Here is a 22777-nt window from a genome sequence, read left to right on the forward strand (position 1 = left end):
CACACTCCTCGCTTGATTGCATCCGAAAAAAAAACTGCCCAGCCACTCTCCGTCGCGATGAACGAGAGTAACCTTTTGTTGTTTCAGTTTTGTTCCCTGCACATTTTGCCTTAACTACCAGCAACAACAACAAATTCACATGAGTATTCTCGCCGTCGCGTTCACATTTTGTGTCGCCTCCCCCCATTCTAAAATGCATCATCATCAAATGTGAAACTTTGCCGCCGCCGTCTGATGCACCCCCGACCCACCCGTGGTCTCCCTCCCCTCCCTCCCATCTTTACAGCATTTTTGGCGAATCTCATCTCCCTCTCTTTCTCGAATTCATTCTGAAAGGCCACAGCACAACACACACGATTTGGCGGTTTTTGATCCCTTCTGGCCAACCAACACAGCCAAGCGAACATTTTCGTCTCGTTTAGTTGTGTGTGTGTGTGTGTTGGTCCAGTTTGAACCGGAGCCGAACGGCGGCGTGCTCGGCCAATCGCGGTCAATTGCCGAATGCTCCTCGGATCACGTAATCACAAACTCCTTGGAGAAGAGTGTGGAAGATGCGGGGAGGGGGGGGGGGGGTTCCAGACGAAGGGAGGGAAGATATTAAAGAACGAGACGCAAAAGAAGAAGCCGAAAAGGCAACAGAGTTCAAAAACATTGCTGCTGATGCTGCTGTTGTTATTGTTGTGACTCGAAGGGGGGTTGTTTTTTGGCGCGAGATTCAGAACACTCATACATACTTGATGCGCGAGACGGCCGGCGCGCGATATCACAAAGAAGTGCTGTTGTTGTTGCGAGAGATCTAACGTGACCACGCGTGAGAACGCGAAAGAATTGTTATGGCATCATCATCTTCTTCTGCAGTCAGGTTCTGACGAAATCGGCGCACAGGATGATGTTATGCAATGAGCTGGCCGAGGGGGAAGTTTTGGCGTGCTGAAATTTGTGATGAAATAGTTTTAGGAACAGTCGAAATTTCATTTGAATTTTCGTCAAAGAAATCACCAATCTTTTCTTAAAACGAAGCTTATCTGAATTTATTTTTTTTCTAATTTATGAACTCAAAGTTATTCTTAAAAATTCCAAAAATATGTTTCAAATGGAAGTTTGATTTTTTTTTAATGTTTTCTCATTATTAAATGAAATATTTGTCAAGTTAGTTCAATAAAAAACATATTTTGGTAACAATTTTTTTTCTGCAATCTTATTATTTTACATTTTTTTAAATAATGTTCTATTAACCAGTATTGCTTGAAAAAATAAACTACACAGTCCAGAATCGATTATCCGAAGCCTCGATTATCTGAAGTTTCGATTATCTGTTTGTGTTTACATTAATTGTACATGCAGCGTGTAATTCTAAGTGTCTTTTTTGACGAAGGTGATGTGCATGCGATTTTACCATCGGATTTTTTTTGCTGTGATTTAAAGGTGACCTTTTTTGGTCCACAAAAAAAAAAACAAATGTAGTTCTCTACGATTTCGCATTTTTTTGTGATTTTCAAATTTGTACTTTTTTATTTGGATGAAACTGCGTTCAAGCATTCACTATACTATGCCAACAAAAATCATGTGACATCATTTGTTTTCCATACAAGTCTCCATTAATTTTTTGGACTGGTCGTGTGCATGTAAATGTACAAAATTCTGTACCTTGAGAAGGATTTTTTTTATAATTAGGACTTTATAGGAAAAAATAAGTACATTGAAAAACAAACCGATTTTATATTTTTTTTTAACGATGTGCGTGATGGTTCAAAATCTGGCTTGACAGATATGAATTTTGAAAATAATAGTGTTTTTTTAATATTGAAAATCTTGACCAAAATATTAATGTCAATTTTACAAGCAAAAACGAATTTTAAAATTTTTTTTTGTTAATAAGATGTACAGTTTTCAAGGCATATCTTCTTTTAGGTATACATTTGTTTTTTTTTTTTCTTAATGTAAATTGTATTTAAAATATAGAACATAAAAAATGCTGTAATTTTTTTCTTGAATTTAAAAAAATCAGGCATTTAGATTATGAGATATAGTCATACATGAATTGGGATCGATGAAAATTAATGAAATCAATTGTCACCTAATAAGCCTGTTATTTTCAACTGATGATACTCAAACTATTGGTCTGATTTTGAACGTTTAACAAAGGAACTTCTGTGAAATTTTCTGACCTTTTGGATAAAATAATTTCAAAACTTTAAAATCAAGCTTAGCTTTTGAACAACGATAATTTTCATTTTTACTCATGTTAGAACAAATTAGGCCTCTGTAAATATTTTTCAAAGTGTGTGTCAAGTTTATTGATGCAAAAATACATACAAATTTCAATGATGTTAAAAATAATGCTTAGCAAGTCTTACTTACTTTACTTTACTTTTACTGCTCGTACAACCTCCGGGTCATGAGCTGTCTCCAGATGCGTTGCCATCTAACTCGGTGCTGGGCTGCTACTCTCCAATTCCGCTGCGGAACTCCCACACTTTCCAGATCTTCCTCCACCTGGTTCAACCACCGTGCACGTTGCGCCCCCCTCCGCCGCGTTCCAACCGGCTCCGAATTGAACACCAACTTCACCGGATTGATAGTCTGGTTCGGTTGGCGCGCATCCAGCGCGTCCGGCATTCTTGCGACGTGTCCGGCCCACCGGATTCGGCCAGCCTTGGCGACTTTCCGAATGCTTGGTTTGCCGTAGAGTTGCGCCAGCTCGTGGTTCATCCTTCTCCGCCATACATTGTTCTCCCGTACGCCGCCAAAGATCGTCCTAAGCACTCGCCGTTCAAAAACTTCAAGCGCTTGCAGGAGGACGACGGGTCTTATCAGCGTTTCGTACATGGTGCACTTTGTACGCCGGGAAAGATGACCAGACCGTAGGGTCTTGTGGAGTCCATAGTAGGCACGACTACCGGTGATGATGCGCCTCCGAATTTCTCTGCTGCCGTTGTTGTCCGACGTTACCAAAGATCCGAGGTACACAAACTCCTCCACGACCTCGAACTCGTCCCCGTCGATCGTCACGCTCGGTCCTATGCGAGCCCTAAGGGACTCGGTTCCTCCTGCCAGCAGATACTTCGTCTTCGCCACATTCACCTTCAATCCAACCTTATCCGCTTCCCGCTTCAATTCGGTGTACCGCCTGGCCACATCCTCGAACGTCCTGCCGACAATGTCCATGTCGTCGGCATAGCAGATGAACTGGTTGGACCGGTTGATGATCGTGCCCCGCATGTTGAAGCCCGCCCGCCTCATCACACCTTCAAGCCCAATGTTGAAACAGAGGCCGGAGATACCGTCGCCTTGTCGCAGTCCCTTGCGCGATTCGATCGGGTCGGACATCGCTCCCGAAATCTTCACGCTGCACCGCGCCCCGTCCATCGTCGATTTCACCAGTCTGATCAGCTTCCCGGGAAAGCCGTTCTCGTACATGATCTTCCATAGCTCTTCGCGATCGACCGAGTCGTACGCGGCTTTGAAATCGATGAATAGGTGGTGCGTCGGGATCTGATACTCGCGACACTTTTGGAGGATTTGGCGTAGCAAAAAGATTTGGTCCGTCGTCGATTTCCCCTCCACAAAACCGGCTTGGTACGTCCCAACGAAATCCTTTGCTCGCTTCGACAGACGACAGAAGATGATCTGCGACAGCACTTTGTAGGCCGCGTTGAGAATAGTGATGGCTCGATAGTTCTCACATTCCAACTTGTCCCCCTTCTTGTAGATCGGGCATATTACTCCCTCTTTCCACTCCTCCGGTAGTTGTTCTGTGTCCCAGACCTTGACTATCAGCCGGTGTAGACAGGCTGCCAGCTTGTCCGGGCCCATCTTGATGAGTTCAGCACCGATACCATCCTTACCCGCTGCTTTGTTGTTCTTCAGCTTCTTGATGGCATCCTTAACCTCCCTCATCGTGGGTGCTGGCTCGTCCTCGTCGTCCACCATACCGCTGACGTCGTTTCCCCCGTCGCCCTGGTACTCCGCCTCTGGGCCGTTCAGGTGCTCGTCGAAGTGCTGCTTCCACCTTTCGATCACCTCACGCTCGTCTGTCAAGATTCCCCCGTCCTTATCCCGGCACATTTCGGCTCGCGGCATGAAGCCTTTCCGGGATTGACTGAGTTTCTTGTAGAACTTGCGCGTTTCGTTGGAGCGATACAGCTGTTCCATGTCCTGGCACTCCAACTCTTCCAGGCGGCGCTTCTTATCCCGGAAGAGATGGGTTTGCTGTCTTCGCAACTGTTTGTACGACTCCTTGTTCCCACGGGTGTTGTGCAGCAGCCACTTGTCCCGCGCTGCTTTCTTCTCGTCCCAAATCGCCTGACATTCCTCGTCGAACCAGCCGTTCCGTCGAACTCGGTCCACGTACCCGATGGCGCTCGATGCCGCTGCGTTGATGGCTGCTTCCATGTGGCTCCAGCAGGCCTCCAGAGGGGCTTCGGCGAGCTCACCCTCGTCAGGCAACGCAGCTTCGAGTTCCCGCGCGTACTGGGTAGCGACCTCAGGATCCTTGAGTCGCTCCAGGTTATACCGCTGCGGGCGACGGTACCGGATCTTGTTGACCTCGGACAGGCGTTGGCGCAGCTTTGCCACCACCAGGTAGTGGTCCGAGTCGATGTCCGAGAAGTGCCGACCATCGATGAGAACATGGTCGATTTGCGTCTCCGTGTCGTTTGGTGTACTTGTATAGGGAGGTGTGCTGGAAGAAGGTACTACGTATGGCCATGTTTCGGGAGGTAGCGAAATCGATGAGTCGTAGGCCGTTCTCGTTCGTCTGCTGGTGGGCGCTGAACCTCCCAATAACCGGTCTAAACTCCTCCTCCTGGCCGACTTGAGCGTTTAAGTCGCCGATGACAATCTTGACGTCGTGTTTTGGACACTTCCTGTACTCGCGGTCAAGAAGCTCGTAGAAAGCGTCCTTGTCATCGGCGTCGCTTCCCATGTGCGGGCTGTGCACGTTGATGATGCTCAGATTGAAGAATCGGCCCTTGATTCTCAACCGGCACATTCTGTCGTTGACTGGCCACCACCCAATCACGCGCTTCGCCATTTCGCCCAGCACGATAAAAGCTGTCCCCAGCTCGTGTGTATCGCCGCCGCTCCAATACATAGTATACCCACCGAGCTCTCGGTGGTCCTTCCCCGTCCAGCACACCTCCTGCAGCGCCACGACTTCGAGACCGCGGACCCGCAATTCGTTATGAAGAATGCGGTCGCTCCCATCGAAGTTGAGAGACCTGCAGTTCCACGTCCCGAGTTTCCAATCCCTGGATCCCCGAAAATCGGGTCGGCGATTGGATCGGCTCGCATCTGGAGCTCTCTGCACTTGGTTTTTACGGCGGGTGCGTGTAGCCATCACCAACCCCCTGTCTCGCCGGAGGACCGTCGTACCAGGACTGTTTAGAGTCCCACCCTGGCACTGGGACTTTTAATCAGCCGCCCCTAACCTGGGGAACAGACGCTCGTTGAAGGGGGGGGGGGGGGTCGCTCACCTCTTCAGAGCCGCCCCTAACCTGGGAACAGCCGCTCACGGAGAAAGGGAGTCGAAACCCCACGTTGTTTTGGGCCGCCCCTAACCTGGGGTACAGCCGCCCAAAAACGGATGGCGGAGGGGGGGAGGGGTTCGGGTTTGGTGCACGTACGCAACGCTCACTTGCTTTCACTATAATTTTCTGCTGACGGGAACTTCACGTCGCGGGGGACCGGATAACCACGGATTCGCGAGTAAATTCGACGGACCGGCCGGAGCACAACACCGCGTTAGTGCGCACGCACACGCACACTTAGCAAGTCAAAACATGCAAAAATGTTAATCAATGCCAGAAAATGCATTTTAAATTAAGTTGATTCCAAGTATAACCTTTTTTTTCTTTTAATTTAGGCTGGTACAAATATTTTTAAAAGTTTTTGACTTGACTTTAAGAATGAAGAACCAAGAAAACATTCAATGTTTATTTGACTTATTTTAATTTTTGTTTATTTACAATTGTATAGTTATTGTTTTTGAAGATCGCAATTAATTACCTTGATATTATTTTGTATAAGAAAAAATTCAAATTTCAATGCTCGTTGCATTTTTTTAAAGTTTAATATCCTCAATACTACGATGTATAAAAACCAATGAGACATAAAAAAATTTTATTCAAACGAAATTTTGATTTGAATATCCTTTACACATAATACAAACTTTTTGCGTTGATGAGCACCTTTGTTCAAATATTTTCAATTTTTTTTATAATTTTAAAATCATTTTAAAATATTATTTGAAATATTTGAAACACTTAATTTAATTTTTTTTAAAATATATATTAAATCAATTTCAATTTGTTATTCTTCAAAATTAAATGTTTATGAAAAAAATATATTTTTGCTTCCTAATTTCTTGACTCCCTTTGAGACATATTTTAATATTTTTAAAATATTTGCAGCGATATATTCTCAGTATTACAAAAAACTTTATCACTGAAAAGTTGTTTTGGAAAATACATTAATTTTAGCTAAGTTATTTATTTAAAAAAATTGAAAATAGAAAAAAAAACTTCAAATTGAAGTAAACACAGTTAAAATTAAAAAAAAAATAAATTTAGCGTCTTTTTAAATGTTTTTAGACAACAATCCAAGTTTTTTCATAAATTTCACAATTTTACGAAATGAATTTTTTTTTTCTTGCACCATATTTCAATTTAGAAATTCAATATAGAAAAATGAAACCCTTGAGTTTTACTTACCTGGAAGTCTGGTCCGCCGCTACTTACCATCCGCTGGAGTTGTCCGCTGCTGCATCGATGGGATCCTGGAACCTGAAAAGAAACGGTGGGTCGTCCGCAGTTTTCTGAGTCGGCCGACCCCCCCCCCCCCCCCCCCTTGACCCCGGCCAGAGACGAGGGACAAAAACTTTTAAAAATATTTGCATTGGCCTAAATAAAAAAAAATTGAATACAAATAGATCTCTTTGTACACACCGTGAAGCTAAATCAGCTAAACCGTTCAACCAAACTACACAAAAAATTGCATGAAGTACAGTTAGACAAAGAATTGTCAGTAACTTGGCGACTCAAGATTAAACTCAATTCCATTTCCATAATTTATTTAAAATTTTCGTTTATTAACAACTAGATGAGGATAAGCATAAATCACAAATGATTTTTTGTACAAATCTGGAGTTTTTTTTTGAAAAAAAAATTTCCAGTTTTTGCTTTTTGGGTGTTTTTGGAAAACACCCAAAATGCAAAAACTGAAAATTTGGTTTATTGGACCTTTTCAAAAAAAAAAAACTCCAGAAATGTTAGCTGACTTTTATAATGTTTAAGTATCCTGAACAAGCTTATCACATTCCAATTTCATTTCAAACCCATTCTCATCAAAATCAACATCATAATGAAACGAATTAGCTCATCGCATCGCATCAATCCAATCAAGTGTTGTTGCTCCTGCCGAAGAATTCCATCCAAAACAACACACCACCACCACCTTCACCCATCCCCACCCCCAGCGATCGTCCTCGTGACCGTTCGCCGCTGTTTTTTCGCACACTTCCTTCACCTGTCTCGCTGATTCATCCTCGTTTCTCTCTCTCTCTCTCGGATTGCCAACACCAACGGAACCTTTGTGTGTGCGAGTATTTATCGCGCATCGCATCATCGGCAGGAAGGCATCCAGCCGCCACACAACACAACTCAACTCAACTCGGCTCGGTTCATAACATTTTGCATATATCCTCAAGGTCAAGCTTGTCCGATCACTGAACTCGTTGACGCGGCGCGCGCTGCTAACAACATACACACTATGCTCCGTTTCAGGCGCACAGCACACACATGCACAGGAGAGTTGTTGGTCTCTTTCGGAAAAAATAAGGAAGATATGCGTCGTACGCGCGCGCGCGCGGATCGCTCTCTTGTTTTGGTCGTCCCAAGGGCCGATAGTTGTGTGAGCAGGGGCACAACGGTATTAAATCGTAGAAAATTTGTTTTTTTAAACAAATTATAAAATATTAAATAGAAAATTTAAACGGAAAAGAAGCGATTACCATGTTATAGACGATTTAAAGTGATAAATATTCTTTTAAATACGTTTTAAATTAAAAAAAATAACAAGGGATGGATCTTAATTTTTTAATGAAATTTTAAATGACCTGTAAACAAATCTGATTATAATTTTTGAAGCTGTAATTGTAGCTTCTATTAATATTATAGATGGAGTCATGAAAAATATTTCTCAACGAATTTTTGTTTTATTTTTATTGAAAAGGTATTGATTCCCATGGAAATCGATGCAATGTACAACTTTTCAAACATATTTCAGCGATGAGAAATGGCAGAAAAAAATATATTATTATTTTGGAAATTTAGTGTTTTTTATTTAACAGTAGTAACATCACTTTTGCTCAAAATAGTTTTCAACATATTTTTAATTTTAAAACTATTAAAAATTTCTTAACACTGAAAATTGGACCATTAGCTCCTGAGATATTGACATTAGAAAATGTGGAAATGTTGGATTGAGACTTCAAAATTTCAATTTTATTTTTTTTCTGTACGCTGTATTTTGACAACCAGAGGCCAAATCTTTATTTTCTCTTTGGCGATTATATAGGAACTTTTTTGGAACTATTTGTATGGACAATTTTGAACATTATATTAAAAAATCTTAAAATTGAAATTTTTCTGTTTACATTAAATTTTAAGTGGGTATATCTTGAAATCGGTGCACCTTATCAAACATTCTGTGAAGTATTTTTAGATTGCAAACTTGATTTTATATTGAAAAATGAGTCAGTCAAGATTTTTATTTTTGATTAAAAATTTCTATTTATTCTCCAAAGCACAACAAAATAAAAAAAATATAACTTTGTGTAATTTTTTGTTTATTCCATACTTCTCTATAGCTCAAAAGTAGCGTTTTTTCCCTATAACTTCAAAAAATGTTTTAATTGAAAAAAAAAATGTAAATTTATGGATGAAAAAGACAATTTTTCAAATCAGCAATTTTTATTCCGTGAACCTTTTTTTCTGAATATTCCTCATCAATACACACAACTTTGCCGAAGACACCAAGTTGATAATAAATATTTTTTCGAGTATTAATTTATTTCAGATGGAGGCTCTTAAATGCTCAGACGCATCAAAGCAATTCTCTATGAAATCGGTCTCTTTTCTTAAATTTTAACTTTTGTATTTTTTAATCCGACTGAAACTTTTTTGGTGCCTTCGGTATGCCCATTAGTGCATCATTAGTTTGTCCATATAATTTTCCATACAAATTTGGCAGCTGGCCATACAAAAATGATGAATGAAAATTCAAAAATCTGTATCTTTTGAAGGAAATTTTTGATCGATTTGGTGTCTTCGGCAAAGTTGTAGGTATGGATATGGACTACAGTGGAAAAAATTATACACGTTAAAAAAAAAATTGGTGATTTTTTATTTAACTTTTTGTCACTAAAACTAGATTTGCAAAAAAAACTATTTTTATATTTTTTTTTTTTTTTGATATGTGCCAAAAATATTTTTTTCAAAAGTGGGCAAACATGTGCACTAATTTAAAAAAAAATCAAAAACTGCGACTTTTTCCAAAAAAGTTACCTAAAAATGTCACTTTATCAAAATTTCACTAAAGAACTTTTTGATTGCAAATTTGATTTTACATAGAAAAATTAAGCTGAAAATTTTTGCGACCAATTTTTCGATTTTTTTTGAAAAAATCAGTATTGATTAAAAAAAATCATAACTTGGTCAAACATTTTTTGCACAACCTGGAAATTTCTGAAAAGTTGGCATTTTATGTTCCCTAAAACATCAAAAAATCAAAAAAAAAAATAAAAATGGTGTTTTTTGCAAATCAAGTTTTAGTGAGAAAAAAAAATCACCAAAATTTATTTACCGTGTATCATTTTTTTCAGTGTAGTCCATATCAATACCTACAACTTTGCTGAAGACACCAAATCGATCAAAAAATTCCTTCAAAAGATACAGATTTTTGAATTTTCATACATCATTTTTGTATGGCCAGCTGCCAAATTTGTATGGAAAATTATATGGACAAACTAATGATGCAAAATGGCTTCTTTGGGCATACCGAAGGCACCAACAAAGTTTCAGTCAGATTAAAAAATACAAAAAAATCAAATGACCGAAATCTGAGAGAACTGCTTGCCATTTTTGTATAGACAGCTACCAAAACTGTATGGAGACTTGTATCGGTGAACCAATGACACAAAATGAGCCAAATAAAAACATACAAAAAAAATGGTCGAAATCGGCCGATTGAATAGAGAATTGCTCATTACTATATTTCTCTGAAGCTTAAATTATTACGTTTATTTGCAACCCTTTTTGCTTAAATTTGTTAAAAATGGCGTAGAGCTTGGCATTTTTTTTCTAATGCTGCTTTTTCAAAAAATGTTGAACATTACCGTTCTTGGACCACTCTAACAAAACGTGTCTAATTATTAGGACTACGTTATTTCCAACCCAATTTTAAGCTTATTTTAATTTTTATTTCTTTGGCTTTTACAGTGAATTGCTGTATAGGCATGTTACAAAAGTCTCAAGGAAGAATTCACCAAGGTTTGATGAATTTAGATGTTTTGAACATTTCGTCAATTTCGTCAAAAACAATTTACACTTGATGTCAACATAATACCGAATCAAGTAACAATAAACTTTGATTCTTACACACGTAAGTATTTTTGCAATAATATTAGTTTCAGATAGAACAGATACAGATAAAATTTTAGGGCGTAATGTTTTGTTTGTTTAGATTCGGGTGCCCTTCACTTTCAAAGAAATATTTATTTATTGGAGAATTTCCAGAATCCCATTCCCCAGAATGCCATTCCCCAGAAATCCATGCTCCGGAATTGTCCATTCCCCAGAATCCCATTCCTTAGAATGATCCATTCCCCAGAAACTCATTCCCCGGAATGACCCATTCCCCAGAAAAGTTTTATTTTTATTATGAATGTACATTACTTCAAAAAGTGATCAGTTTTAAAGTATGAATTGTTCAGAGTTCGCCTTTATTGTGATAACTGCTAACATTGAATGTTTCCTTCTTTAATGAAAGGAAAACTCTCGTGACTGTGGACAATAGTTGAAATTTTCCTTTAAAGTTGAATTTTGCCTTCTTTAAAGAAGGGTCAACTCTCTTGACTTGTGATAACTGCAGCATGCTGACACAAGTTGAATTTTCCTTTAGTAGTTATCCCTAGTAAAGAGAGTTTTCCCTTCTTAAAAAATGAAAAAAATCAATTAGTGTCAGCAGTTATCCCAAGTCACGATGTCATCTTTAAAGCGATTCTAATATTGAATTAATGTTGAAAATTTAATATCATTATGCCAATTGACCATTATGCGCCATTATGCCAAATTATGTTATGCCAAACGGCGTTATGCTAAATGGCATTATACCAAATGGGAAACATAACATGTTTTTCAAGGTCCTAAATATTTCTGGGGAATGGGTCATTCTGGGGAATGGCATTCTGGGGAATGGAATTCTGGGGAATGGGATAGAACCATCGAAAAGCTTACTCTTTGTTTTAAAATTTTATATCATGATTTTTTCTTTTCATTTTTGGCATATAAATTGGGAAATGAAATCTTTAAATTTAAATTTAAAATAAATTTTATTAAAAACATGTTTCTTCGAGTTCATATATGTTCAATATGTAAAAAAATTATAAGGAAAAAAAATCCTTACAAACTTCAGTTTATTCAACGTTTTGTTTGAATTTGCATCACTGTGCGCCAAGGAGTCGCATGCAACATTGACACTTGGAACGAGGCCCGCAGCACGGCCCGGCAACAAAAGGAATCGAACAAAACGCGGCGCACCATCGTCGCGGCCCGTTTTGATGCTGTGTGTGTGTGTGAGTTAGGAACGCGCGATTTGAATTATCCTTTTTTTTTGTTGGCGTTGCATGATTCGTCTGTCGGGAATTCTTGATTTTTGTTTTCCCATCCGTCGCTATTTTATGTCTTTCCGGTGCCATTAAACGATGCTTTTTTTCGCTCTCCTTGTCGGTTCTGGAATAATTTATTTTGGAGCAAGCCAAATAAGCAGCCGAAAAAAAAACAGACCGGAAAAATTAACATAATTTGTGTATTGGGGAACAAAATGGTTTGAACTTGTTGTTGTACAACATTGAAGTCCCGACAGCAACAACAACACATACAAGGACATACACGAAGAAGACCCTTTTTGGGTGCTCCTCTTCCTTGATATTGGCAAAGAAGAAAAAGAAAAAAAAAACACTGAGAAAGGGAAGCTCTCTCACTCTTCTATCGAGAAATTAAAAGTGAGAGTGTGTGCGTGCAACATGGAGTTAAACTTTTCAAAGTGCCATGGTAATCTTCACAGCAACTTCACAGAAAGTTTAACTCCATGTTGCACACACTCTCACTTTTAATTTCTCGATTGTTGTCTACCAGTCTAGACTGCGCGGCAAGAATACTCACAGCCAGGATGAAGTAACCGAGAAGAGGAAGCTGCTGGCATGCGATATTGACCTAGACGGCGGCTGCTGCTGCCAGTGCAACACCACAGTGTTGCTGACGTAAGAATGGACCAAACGTAAGACGAGACTTGCCGGGGCAGACTGCCCGCCATCACTTGAACCGTTCGATTGGTGTCTGGTGGAGAGAGGGGTGAAGATGAAGTACCGTGCGGCTCCCTCTTTTGATTATTTGTGGCGTTACCCATTGTATTAATTCAATTTCTTCAAAACAATAAAAAAAGTTTTTTTTCACTAAATATTGGTTCTACACAAAAAAAAAGTGTAAAGTAAAGAAATGTTTTGCATTGTTTTATTAATTCAGAAATATTCAGCCTCCAGTGTGTTTGAAACCGAAAAGGGCATTATAATTTTTTTGACAAAATATATCGATTTCAAGTTACAGTCCATACTCGATTATCAGAATGCCTTGTAAAAATTTCACTTCGGTTAGTCAAATCACGGAAAACATTTTTTTTCGTTGTCTTATTTTTGATTTTTTTTCATTTTAAATTTTTGAATATTTAAACTACTCCAAAGTGTTTTATATTTTTTTAATTCAAGATGGCGGTGTACTTGATAAAACAATCAACTATTGAGCATGAGCATGAGCATGGTTGACTGCCAATGAGCTGCTACTCCGTTAAAACAGGTAAACAATGAATCAAAAATGATCAGTGGAAGCCAACCATTCGTTCACTGTTTAACCTCTGAAGATCCCTACTTTATTAGTCAATACCGGAGCCCTCCCAAGAAGCCTGCAGTTCAACGAAAGGGAGGAATGTTAGTCCGATAGTTGAAGTTGCAGACTCATCAAGCACAAAGTTTTTCGCTATATACTTGTTGATACCGCTTGATACCGTTGAATCCACAGCATCTCCTTCAAGCATCACGTGATCAATTTTTTTTGGGTTAGTAGGATAAGGTATTGGCTTTTCGATACCTCCCGAGCTACGACGCTATGGGGAGGACTTTCATAACAGACCCGTCGGCGAGCCTTCCGAGCAACGATGCTATGGGAAGGTCAAATTGTCAGTGCGTCTTTCGTTAATTATATAGAAATGGCTTTTTCACCGCAAAAAAAAACCTTTTTCGAAAATTTAAACACAGTCCTCCGTGCCTTCCGATCAACGATGATATAGGAAGGTCTTTGAAAATCACAAAAGAAATCAATTTTCACTCCGAATATTTTTTACGACCACGCGCTCCCTTTGCCAATTATGCACTCTGTACTTGATTAGACAATCAACTATTGAAATTTAAGTAGAGCAATAAAAAACTACGAATAAAAATATTTATGTTTTTTAAAGATTCGATTATACAAAGTCTCTTACAAACCTTCGGATAACTGAACTTCGGATAATCGAATCTGCACTGTGGTAGGTATAAATTATTTTTTAGCTTTGATGAGATTAAAAAAATAAATATTGAAAGTGAAGTACCTCTAAACAAAACATTTTTGAAAGGCTGCGAAAATTTCCTAAAATTTTCTATCTGGAAGTTTAAGAGATACATCTTTACAAAGAATTCGAATCGGTGGAAAAGAATTTCATTGTCACTTAGCCTGTAATTTTTAACTGACGAACTATTGAAAACTATTGATTTTAAATGTTAAAGATTGAAACTTTTAAGATTTTTTTTCAATTAAAATAATTTAAAAATTTTAAAGTCAGGCATAACTTTTGAAAAGGTTTGAACTCACTGCATATATTAGACCAAATTCTATTTTTTTGAAATGTTTTTATTAAAATGATCAGAAAATTCGCAAGAGTTTTTAATTTTCTACATTGAAAATTGGACCAACAGTTTCTAAGATATTGCCAATTGAAAATTACAGGCTAATAAGGTGACAATGGTATTCATCTCAGTATCTCAGAAACTCATTGCCCGATTTTCGAAATTCCGGAGAGATTTTCTCTGCAAAAAAAAATCATGGGGTTATCCAATCTTCAATCTTTTGTAAAGGAACGCGTTGGAAACGTCTTTTCAATACCTTTCCTTAAATGTATATCAAAACGGGGTTTTGTGTAGAATAAACACCCCTTTACAATCTCCGGGACTAAGTCAAAATGTTTTTTTACTATAATATTTGAAGTACAGTCCAGACTCGATTATCTGAAGTTTCGATTATTTGAAGTTCGATTATCCGAAGATTTGTATACTGCCCATGTTCGCATAAATGTCCCATATGCAAAAACAGCAAGCTGAGAAAAACGCATTTGTAGTTTGTCCCATACAAAAGGCTATGTGTTAAGTTCTCGCATAAAAAATGGATTTCCTCGCGATTTCTAGAACAAAGTACTGGATGTTATATGCCTTTTTGAAAGAGCACACGATTTTGAAACAAACTTCATCAATAACTCAAAAGTGATGAAAATGCATATGGGACATTTATGCGATCAGGGACAGTATAGGATAGTAATTGAATCATGATAAAAAAAAAAGTTTTTGTATTTTTTCCATTTTATTGTTTTTAATATCAAATTCGCGCTCTTCGACCTCATTTTAGTCAAGTTTGAATAGCTGATTTCCTATTAAATAATAATATGCTTTTTTTCAATATTCCATAACCGCAATATCGACCGCCTTCTTGGATTTACAAGTTCTAAATCACTTTAGCATAGCTTAGGGGTCGACGAAAAAAAAATCGTGGTTCAATTATCCGAAGGTTTGAGTATCCAAAGTGATTTTTCTTCCGAGGCCTTCGGACAATCGAGTCGGGACTGTACTTAACTAAACTGGCGGATTTTGAATTTAGACTTATGAGAACTCAAGACAGATCGAATGAGACCAAAACAGTCAAAATCCGTAATGCATGGACAAAGTTTCATCCCATATCAATTCCATTCTTTTTGTCTCAATTCCAGGGTTGCCAGTTCAAAAATTCAAAAATCTGTCCAAGTGCCACTAAAAAAAATTGAAAAAATCTGGCAAGCAAAAATGCACCGGTAACGGATGAGGAATATTTGGAAGGTGACAATCTTGTTAGAAAAATATGAAATTTGTCAACCTTAATCCATTGCTGTGATTTTAAGTTGCTAAATTTGCACCTTTAAAATATGAAATTTTCAAAAACATATCCTAAATTAAAGATTTATTTAATTGGCTCGTTCAGATTGGTAAAAAAATAAATCAAATATCCCGAGCAGACGGAAATAACGCGGGAATAACATTTTTTGATATTGGAAAATACTAGGCCAATAACATGTTATGTTATGAATAACAAGATTTGTTATTCGTCGTTATGATTTTTTTGTTATTGGATTGTTATTGTAATAACAGACTAATAACATTTTAAGTTATTCTTCGAACAAATTTTTGTTATTATTTTTTGTTATTTTAACAACTAATCCGATCATCCCAATAACAGTTTGAGGTATTCTTCCATAACAAAAAATGTTATTCTCAAGTTGTTCTGGCTTTCAATCAATATCAGACCAATAACAAATTTTGTTATGATAACATAAACTGTTATTGAACTCTTATGCAAAAATGGATTTTGCAGGAATATTCCATAACACTTTTTGTTATTTTAACAGTATTTGTTATTGAAATGGCATGAATTTAGTTATTACCGTCTGTTCGGGATTACCGATTCATAAAAATTGTACAAAACCTGTTGAAATTTGGAGTAGAAAATGATACATTTTTTTGCTGTCGGGTGCTTGAAAAATTATCTGACAGTCTGACAACCCTGCGCATCGCCCAAATTACATTATTTACGAACCAACATTCCTGGATCAATTAGCGCATCCACCACACAACACAACACCCCCATCAACTGATGAACGCTCGAGAACGAGAACGTGAATCAGTTTCCGGTGATGCCTCTTCCAAACAAGTACGCAAAACGCCGAGGCACGTTGTTTTGGTCTAATCGGGCACGGGTTCTCCCGCCAACAACAGTCACCCGGGTGTTGGGTAATCGCCTACTATCTGTTGGCACCAAAACACGAGCCTCTCGTGGAATACCTCGTAATAGGAATTTTTGCTTACGTTTTAAGGGTTAGTTTTTCGAAAAGTAGTAACCAGCTGCAGTGACTTCCTGAAATTGATAATTATTTCTTGTATTTGAATTTAGAGATAAATGTATTGTTTATTTTTCATGTTTTTTAATTTTTCATACGAAAAAATCTCAAACCAGGGGATTTTTAACAAATTGAGCATGAGTCTTTTTGAAAAGCTACTCGAATTATGTCGTTGGAAATGATTCGCGCGCGCGGTAAACAACCGCAGCACACACACTGACTGATCCAGAAAACGGACTCTCGGAACCGATGACCTGGCCACGTGAGGAACCGCGTGGGCCCGTGACTAGAGAACCTGCCGAAGGGCGTCGCGTTGCGCGTTGCGATGGGAATCGGGAAATCGCAATAATTGACTGCACGTGGGGATGAATGGAAGATTGTACACAGTGTAGAATTACTACTCGTGGAAACCGGGGAATTTTTGTGTGTAAATTGTAAACAACTTGACTTGCAGTTTGTGTAATTGGACCTGGCAGGCGAGTAGAAAATTAGTTCTACATTCACGTAAATTTCTTCAACTTTTGACTATTTAAAATAGACTTTCGAATTCTGTATGGCTAGTTCAAATTATATTTTTCAGTTTTAATCTCTTATCTCTGGTTAGGGCTAAACAAAATAACTTAATTTTGAATTTCAAACCTGATAAAAAAAAAACAAAAAGTGTTACAAATTATGCAAATGTCAAACATTTGCAAAATACCTACGAAAACTTTGAAAATTTTAAATCGGGCAAAACGTCTAAAACCAGATACTTTTCCTTCTCTCTTGTTTTGAGTTAAAAGTTTTTGAAATATTTTTATAGAAAAGATTTTCGCAAAAAAATAAATTTTTGACATTGAAAATCGGACTAAAAGTTTCTGAGATATTAGAGACCTTTCATCCATCGATTCGAACTTAATGCCTGATTTTAAAAATTCGAGAGAAAAAATGAAAGGAATTCTTTTCAGCTTTTTTTTTATTTAACTAATAAAAATCCTAAATAAACTCGATAACATAGACCTATGAGTAGATAACCATTGCATTTTTTAAGTTTATGTAGCCCTCGCTAACCCACAAGCGTCCTTAGTCCTCTAAAACATATCACAAAATTTTTAAAATGCAAAAAAAAAATTTGTTTTTGGGAATTTATCTTTCAGTCATATAAAGTTAATTACATAAGGGATTTTTCTTTGTACCTATTTTTTTCTTTAAAGTCATGATCATAACCTAAAACAGGGGTGCCCAACCTTTTGGCTCTGCGGGCCAGATCTGATTTTTCTGAAGCAGTGACGGGCCGGAACCAATGTTTGATAAAAAATTGAAAAAATTAACATTTTTTTTCATAAAATTATTCTTATTAGATTCTTTTCATGTCATCGAATGAATAAACTAGTGTTGCAAATAAGAATCATAACATTAAAAAATGTGTTTATTTTTTTATTTTCATTTAGTTTTTTTTTATTTATTGTTATTGGTTTTGAAGATTGCTATTGAATACCCTGATATAATTAATTTAAAAATTAGTAAAAAAAAGGCAAAAACATTCAAATTTAACTGGTCGTTTTTTCAAAGCTTGATTGCCAACAAAACCATGTATAAAAGAAATCAATGAGGCTTGCTTTTTTGCGTTGTTGTGCATCTTTATTGAAATATATTTTATGATACAAAATCTTTTTTAAATAAACAAATTTTAAAACGTGTAGAAAAATATAAATTGAGTAGTTTTCATGTTTAGTTCATTGAACTTATTTAAATTACTGAAGTTTATAAAAAAATATTCTGGAGAATGTGTCATTTATTTTTTGCTCCCAGATTTCTTGACTCATTTTAACATTTCAATATTTTAAAAGTTTATCACTGAAAAGATGTTCTGAAAAAAACGATATTTTTGCATACTAATTTGAATTTTAAAATCAATTTTAATCAAGTTTCTAAAAAAAGAAAAACTTCAATTTTATTTTAATTCTCACGAAATGGATAATTTTATTTTCTTGCGCCATTTTTCAGTTTAATGATTGATTCTGAAATCATCAATATAGAAATGATAAGAATTAAATTCAAACATGAAGAATGTTAGATTTGGAAACAAAATTCTTGAAAAATACAAGGGCAAATTCAAATAATACTTTAAATTAATTTCATTTTATTGAAAAAAAAAACAAATTTTTTACGTTAAATTTTTGCTAGCATGTGTGAATATTTAATCTCAAGTATTTTTTTTTTAATTTAGACACTCTGTTAATTTATTGAATATTTCACGAACAATCTTAAGGGCCGGTCATAGAACATTTTTGAAAAGCCGTCGCGGGCCGGATAAAATGGCTTCACGGGCCGGATCCGGCCCGCGGGCCGGACGTTGGGCAGGCCTGACCTAAAACTTTGCCGAAATCACCAAATCGATCAGAACATCCCTTCTTCAAAATGACTTCTTTTGAAACAGAGAATGCATGAACAAAGTTTCATCTAAATTAAAAAAAATGGAAAGAAGAGTCGATTTACAAAATCATAAAGAACTACTCTTATGAATTCCTGGAAATATTTTTATTCATGGGTTTTATGTCTTTCAGATCTGTTGTCCCAAAATTCACAGTTTGTTAAAAGATTTAAATTTTAGGATAATCGGAGCTTCGGAGAGTTGAGTCTGATTTGTACTCAGATTTGATTTAATTCGACGATTTGAGCTTGATTTTTTGTTTATTATTGGAATTAACTATCGATTTTATTGGTTTAAAAGCAACGATATTAAAGTATTACAACAACTGCTAGTAATGTTTCTGTATGGCTAGTTCAAATAATATTTTTCAGTTTTAATCTCTTAAGTCTGGTTATGGGCTAAACGAAATACCTTAATTTTGAATTTCAAACCTTATTAAAAACAGACAAAATGTTATACAAATTATGCAAATGTCAAAAAATTGCAAAACACCTACAATCAGATCTCTATGATTTCACAAATTATTTAATGTTCATCGAAATTTTCATAATTCATAATTATTTTAAAAGTCCAAAAATAGGTAATTTTCCTTCTCTCTTCTTTTAGACCAGAGTTAAAAGTTTTTGAAACATTTTTATTGAAAAGATTATCTATTTTATTTGAAAAGGTCCTATAAAAATAGAACCTTTTTCAAAACTCTGTATATGTAGGGGTAAAACTAAACCACCAAAATGCCTCCAAACCGGCAACAAAGTCGATTTGAAAGACTTTTCGTAACACAAACACTATAATTTCATAATCCACGTTTTGTGGAATCGCGTTTCCTTCTGTTCTGTTCCTTGCTCCTTTTCGGTTTGCGCTCAAAAGAGCCTTGAACTCTGCAGCCAGTTTTTTGCTCCTCCGGACGACGCAGACGACGATGCACTCCGTTCTCCTCTCCCCATGTTCCTCGTACAATACACGCGCGCGCTGCAATCTCTTATTCTTTGGCTTTGGGGTTCTTGAGAGTTGTGTGTGGCGGCGGCGATGCACATGGCGCGCGCTGAATTAATTCTCTGCTTGTGCCGCGTGACTGGACGTTCTCTCGCTCACTCCGTCTCTCAAGTCTCGTTTTGGTTTTCTTCCGGCGCACAGACGCTGCTGCAGACGGCGATGATGGTCGTGTCTGGATGTCTGGAGTCTGGAACCTGGATACACCGGCCAAAGATTTGCACTCGTTATAGGTGCTGTACAAAAATTGAGCATTTTTCTACATTTTATGTACAATTCTTTGTTCTAGAAGTTTGCTTATTGATTCGCACATTTCATAAATATTTTTTTGATGGAATATTGGCCATCATTATATTATGAGTTAAGTTATTTCCAGCGTTGATTTTAAATGCAATCCAGAGGGAATGAAGTAAGAATTCAACCAATCACGATACACTAATTTGGGTTTACTTAAAATTGAAAAAATATTAAATTTCAATCCCAGCTTTTAAAATGTATCTTTAAAAGCAAAAAGTATCAAAAATGCTTTCTACATTATTTCAGTTATGCTACTACCGAAAATTAGAAAAATATCATAATTTTTTTTTTTTTATTATTTATCTGAAGTTTTACGTCTATTTGCGATCTGTCGTCCAAAAAAATCATAATTTGATGGTCTGGAAGTGCCCTATTATGACAATAATGATTTGCAGTCACAATTGTTTTGCCCTCTGATTATTGGGATTTTCAAGGTGGTAGATTGTGTCTTTCACTTTTGGGGAAATGACTGTCAATGATGAAAAAATAATCACTATTAGGTACTTTTTTCTTGACCCTCTCCGATTTCAATGAAACTTTGTAGACATGTTATCCTTCGCTTATATAAGCCATTATTGTGTATATGGAGCCAGTTACACTCGATAATGACATTTGAGAATGGCGTAAGTGTTTTAAATATTTTTGTATTTCGTAATTTAAATATTTTTGTATCTCAAAGCCGTTGCATCGTATCAAAATGTGGTCAAAGACAAACTTGTAGGAAATTTGACGGGCTTTCCGAAAAAATTACACTGAAACAAAAATACACGCCACTTTTATGAGATTTTTTGATTTTTAAGTTTAAAAGTCAAATTTGAAGGTGAGCCCACGATTTTTTTTTCGTTCAAAATTTTTGTGAAAATAGCCTAAGATGTTACAAAAAGACTCACGAAAAATGCAGGATGGAGCAACTCACCTAAAAAATTACAAAAATCATTTACTGAAACTGTTTTTTTTGAAAAGTGCTCTAAACGTCAAAATTTTCAAAAACCGAACTCGAGAGTCGATTTTCCAGACAATTTTACATAAAAGTCTCCATATTGACCATGGTCCTAAGTCCAATCCTTGTGAAGTTACAGCGGTTTTAAAAATGAAAATGTTGAAAAAATAGGTTTTTTGATGGTTTTTGGCAATTTCTATATGACAGACTTGATTTTTCAGTCTGGAAAATATTTTTACCGGAAAGCTCGTCCAATTTCCCATAAGTTTGTCTTTGACCACATTTCAAATGGATGTATGGGCTTACAGATATAAGCTTATTAACTATCCAGGTTACTATACTACACTGAAAAAATATTATGTTTTCAGTTATGAGCAATGTAATTAGCTTATATCTGTAAGCCTATACATCCAATTGAAATGTGGCCAAAGACAAACTTATGGGAAATTGGACGAGCTTTCCGGTAAAAATACTTTCGAGACTGAAAAATCAAGTCTGTCATATAGAAATTGCCAAAAACCATCAAAAAACCTATTTTTTCAACATTTTTATTTTTAAAACCGCTGTAACTTCACAAGGATTGGACTTAGGACCATGGTCAATATGGAGACTTTTATGTAAAATTGTCTGGAGAATCGACTCTCGAGTTCGGTTATTGAAAATTTCGACGTTTAGAGCACTTTTCAAAAAAACAGTTTCAGCAAATGATTTTTGTAATTTTTTAGGTGAGTTGCTCCATCCTGGGCTATTTTCACAAAAATTTTGAACGAAAAAAAATCGTGGACTCACCTTAAAATTTGACTTTTAAACTTAAAAATCAAAAAATCTTATGTAAGTGGCGTGTATTTTTGTTTCAGTGTATTTTTTTCGGAAAGCCCGTCAAATTTCCTACAAGTTTGTCTTTGACCACTTTTTGATACGAAGCAACGGCTTCGAGATACAGAAATATTTAAATTACGAAATACAAAAATATTTAAAACACTTACGCCCTTCTCAAATGTCATTATCGAGTGTAACTGGCTCCATATACACAAAAATGGCTTATATATGCCTAGGATAACATGTCTACAAAGTTTCATTGAAATCGGGTCGGGTACAACCGATTCCCTATTTGACATGGAATTGCTCTATATGTAAAAACGCGTCAACAAACAACTCAAAGAAAACCTGTTTTTGATTGAAAAAATCTGAATCAAGATTTGAATGTTTTTCTAAAATAAACATGGCCACCTAATGGCCGATCGGGTATGATGCCTTAGGGGACAAAAACTTGAAAACAACAAACACAAAACAAACATTAACACTATTTTTTCACAACTTTAATAAAAAATTTACCATTTTTTTTTCTTAACTTATTTTTATTAGGTCCTTTTAGGTGCTGTGACCAGGTTGGGACCGAGGATCAGTATAACAATATATAATAACAAAAAAAAACTCTTTAAATTCCATACTTGGAGATCATGTAACTGACAAGGGTTACTTGGTCCAAGCGGGTCTTGCAGGTCTTGAACCTGCCGATGTACTCGGAGAAAATCCCCCACAGCTCAGCCGAACTGTAGAGTACCTCCCCGGCTTCCTTCTCCGTGGCTCCACCGTCTCGGGGGCCACTTTGGCTGCTTCCTGCGGGACGA

General features: G+C 36.8%; 1 protein-coding gene across 1 annotated transcript in view; it reads right to left on the reverse strand.

Annotated features, from left to right (window-relative positions):
* The window catches only part of LOC128092646 (craniofacial development protein 2-like), a 9819-nt gene extending 4380 nt beyond the window's left edge, over nt 1–5439 (reverse strand). The window contains exon 1 of the mRNA XM_052706921.1: nt 4668–5439. Coding sequence (XP_052562881.1) covers nt 4668–5341 — 674 coding nt within the window. The 5' untranslated portion in view covers nt 5342–5439. The remainder of the gene's footprint in view (nt 1–4667) is intronic.
* Nucleotides 5440–22777: the final 17338 nt, after the last annotated feature.

This window comes from Culex pipiens, chromosome 2, assembly GCF_016801865.2.
Source record: "Culex pipiens pallens isolate TS chromosome 2, TS_CPP_V2, whole genome shotgun sequence".
In the NCBI taxonomy this organism is placed as follows: Eukaryota; Metazoa; Arthropoda; class Insecta; order Diptera; family Culicidae; genus Culex; species Culex pipiens.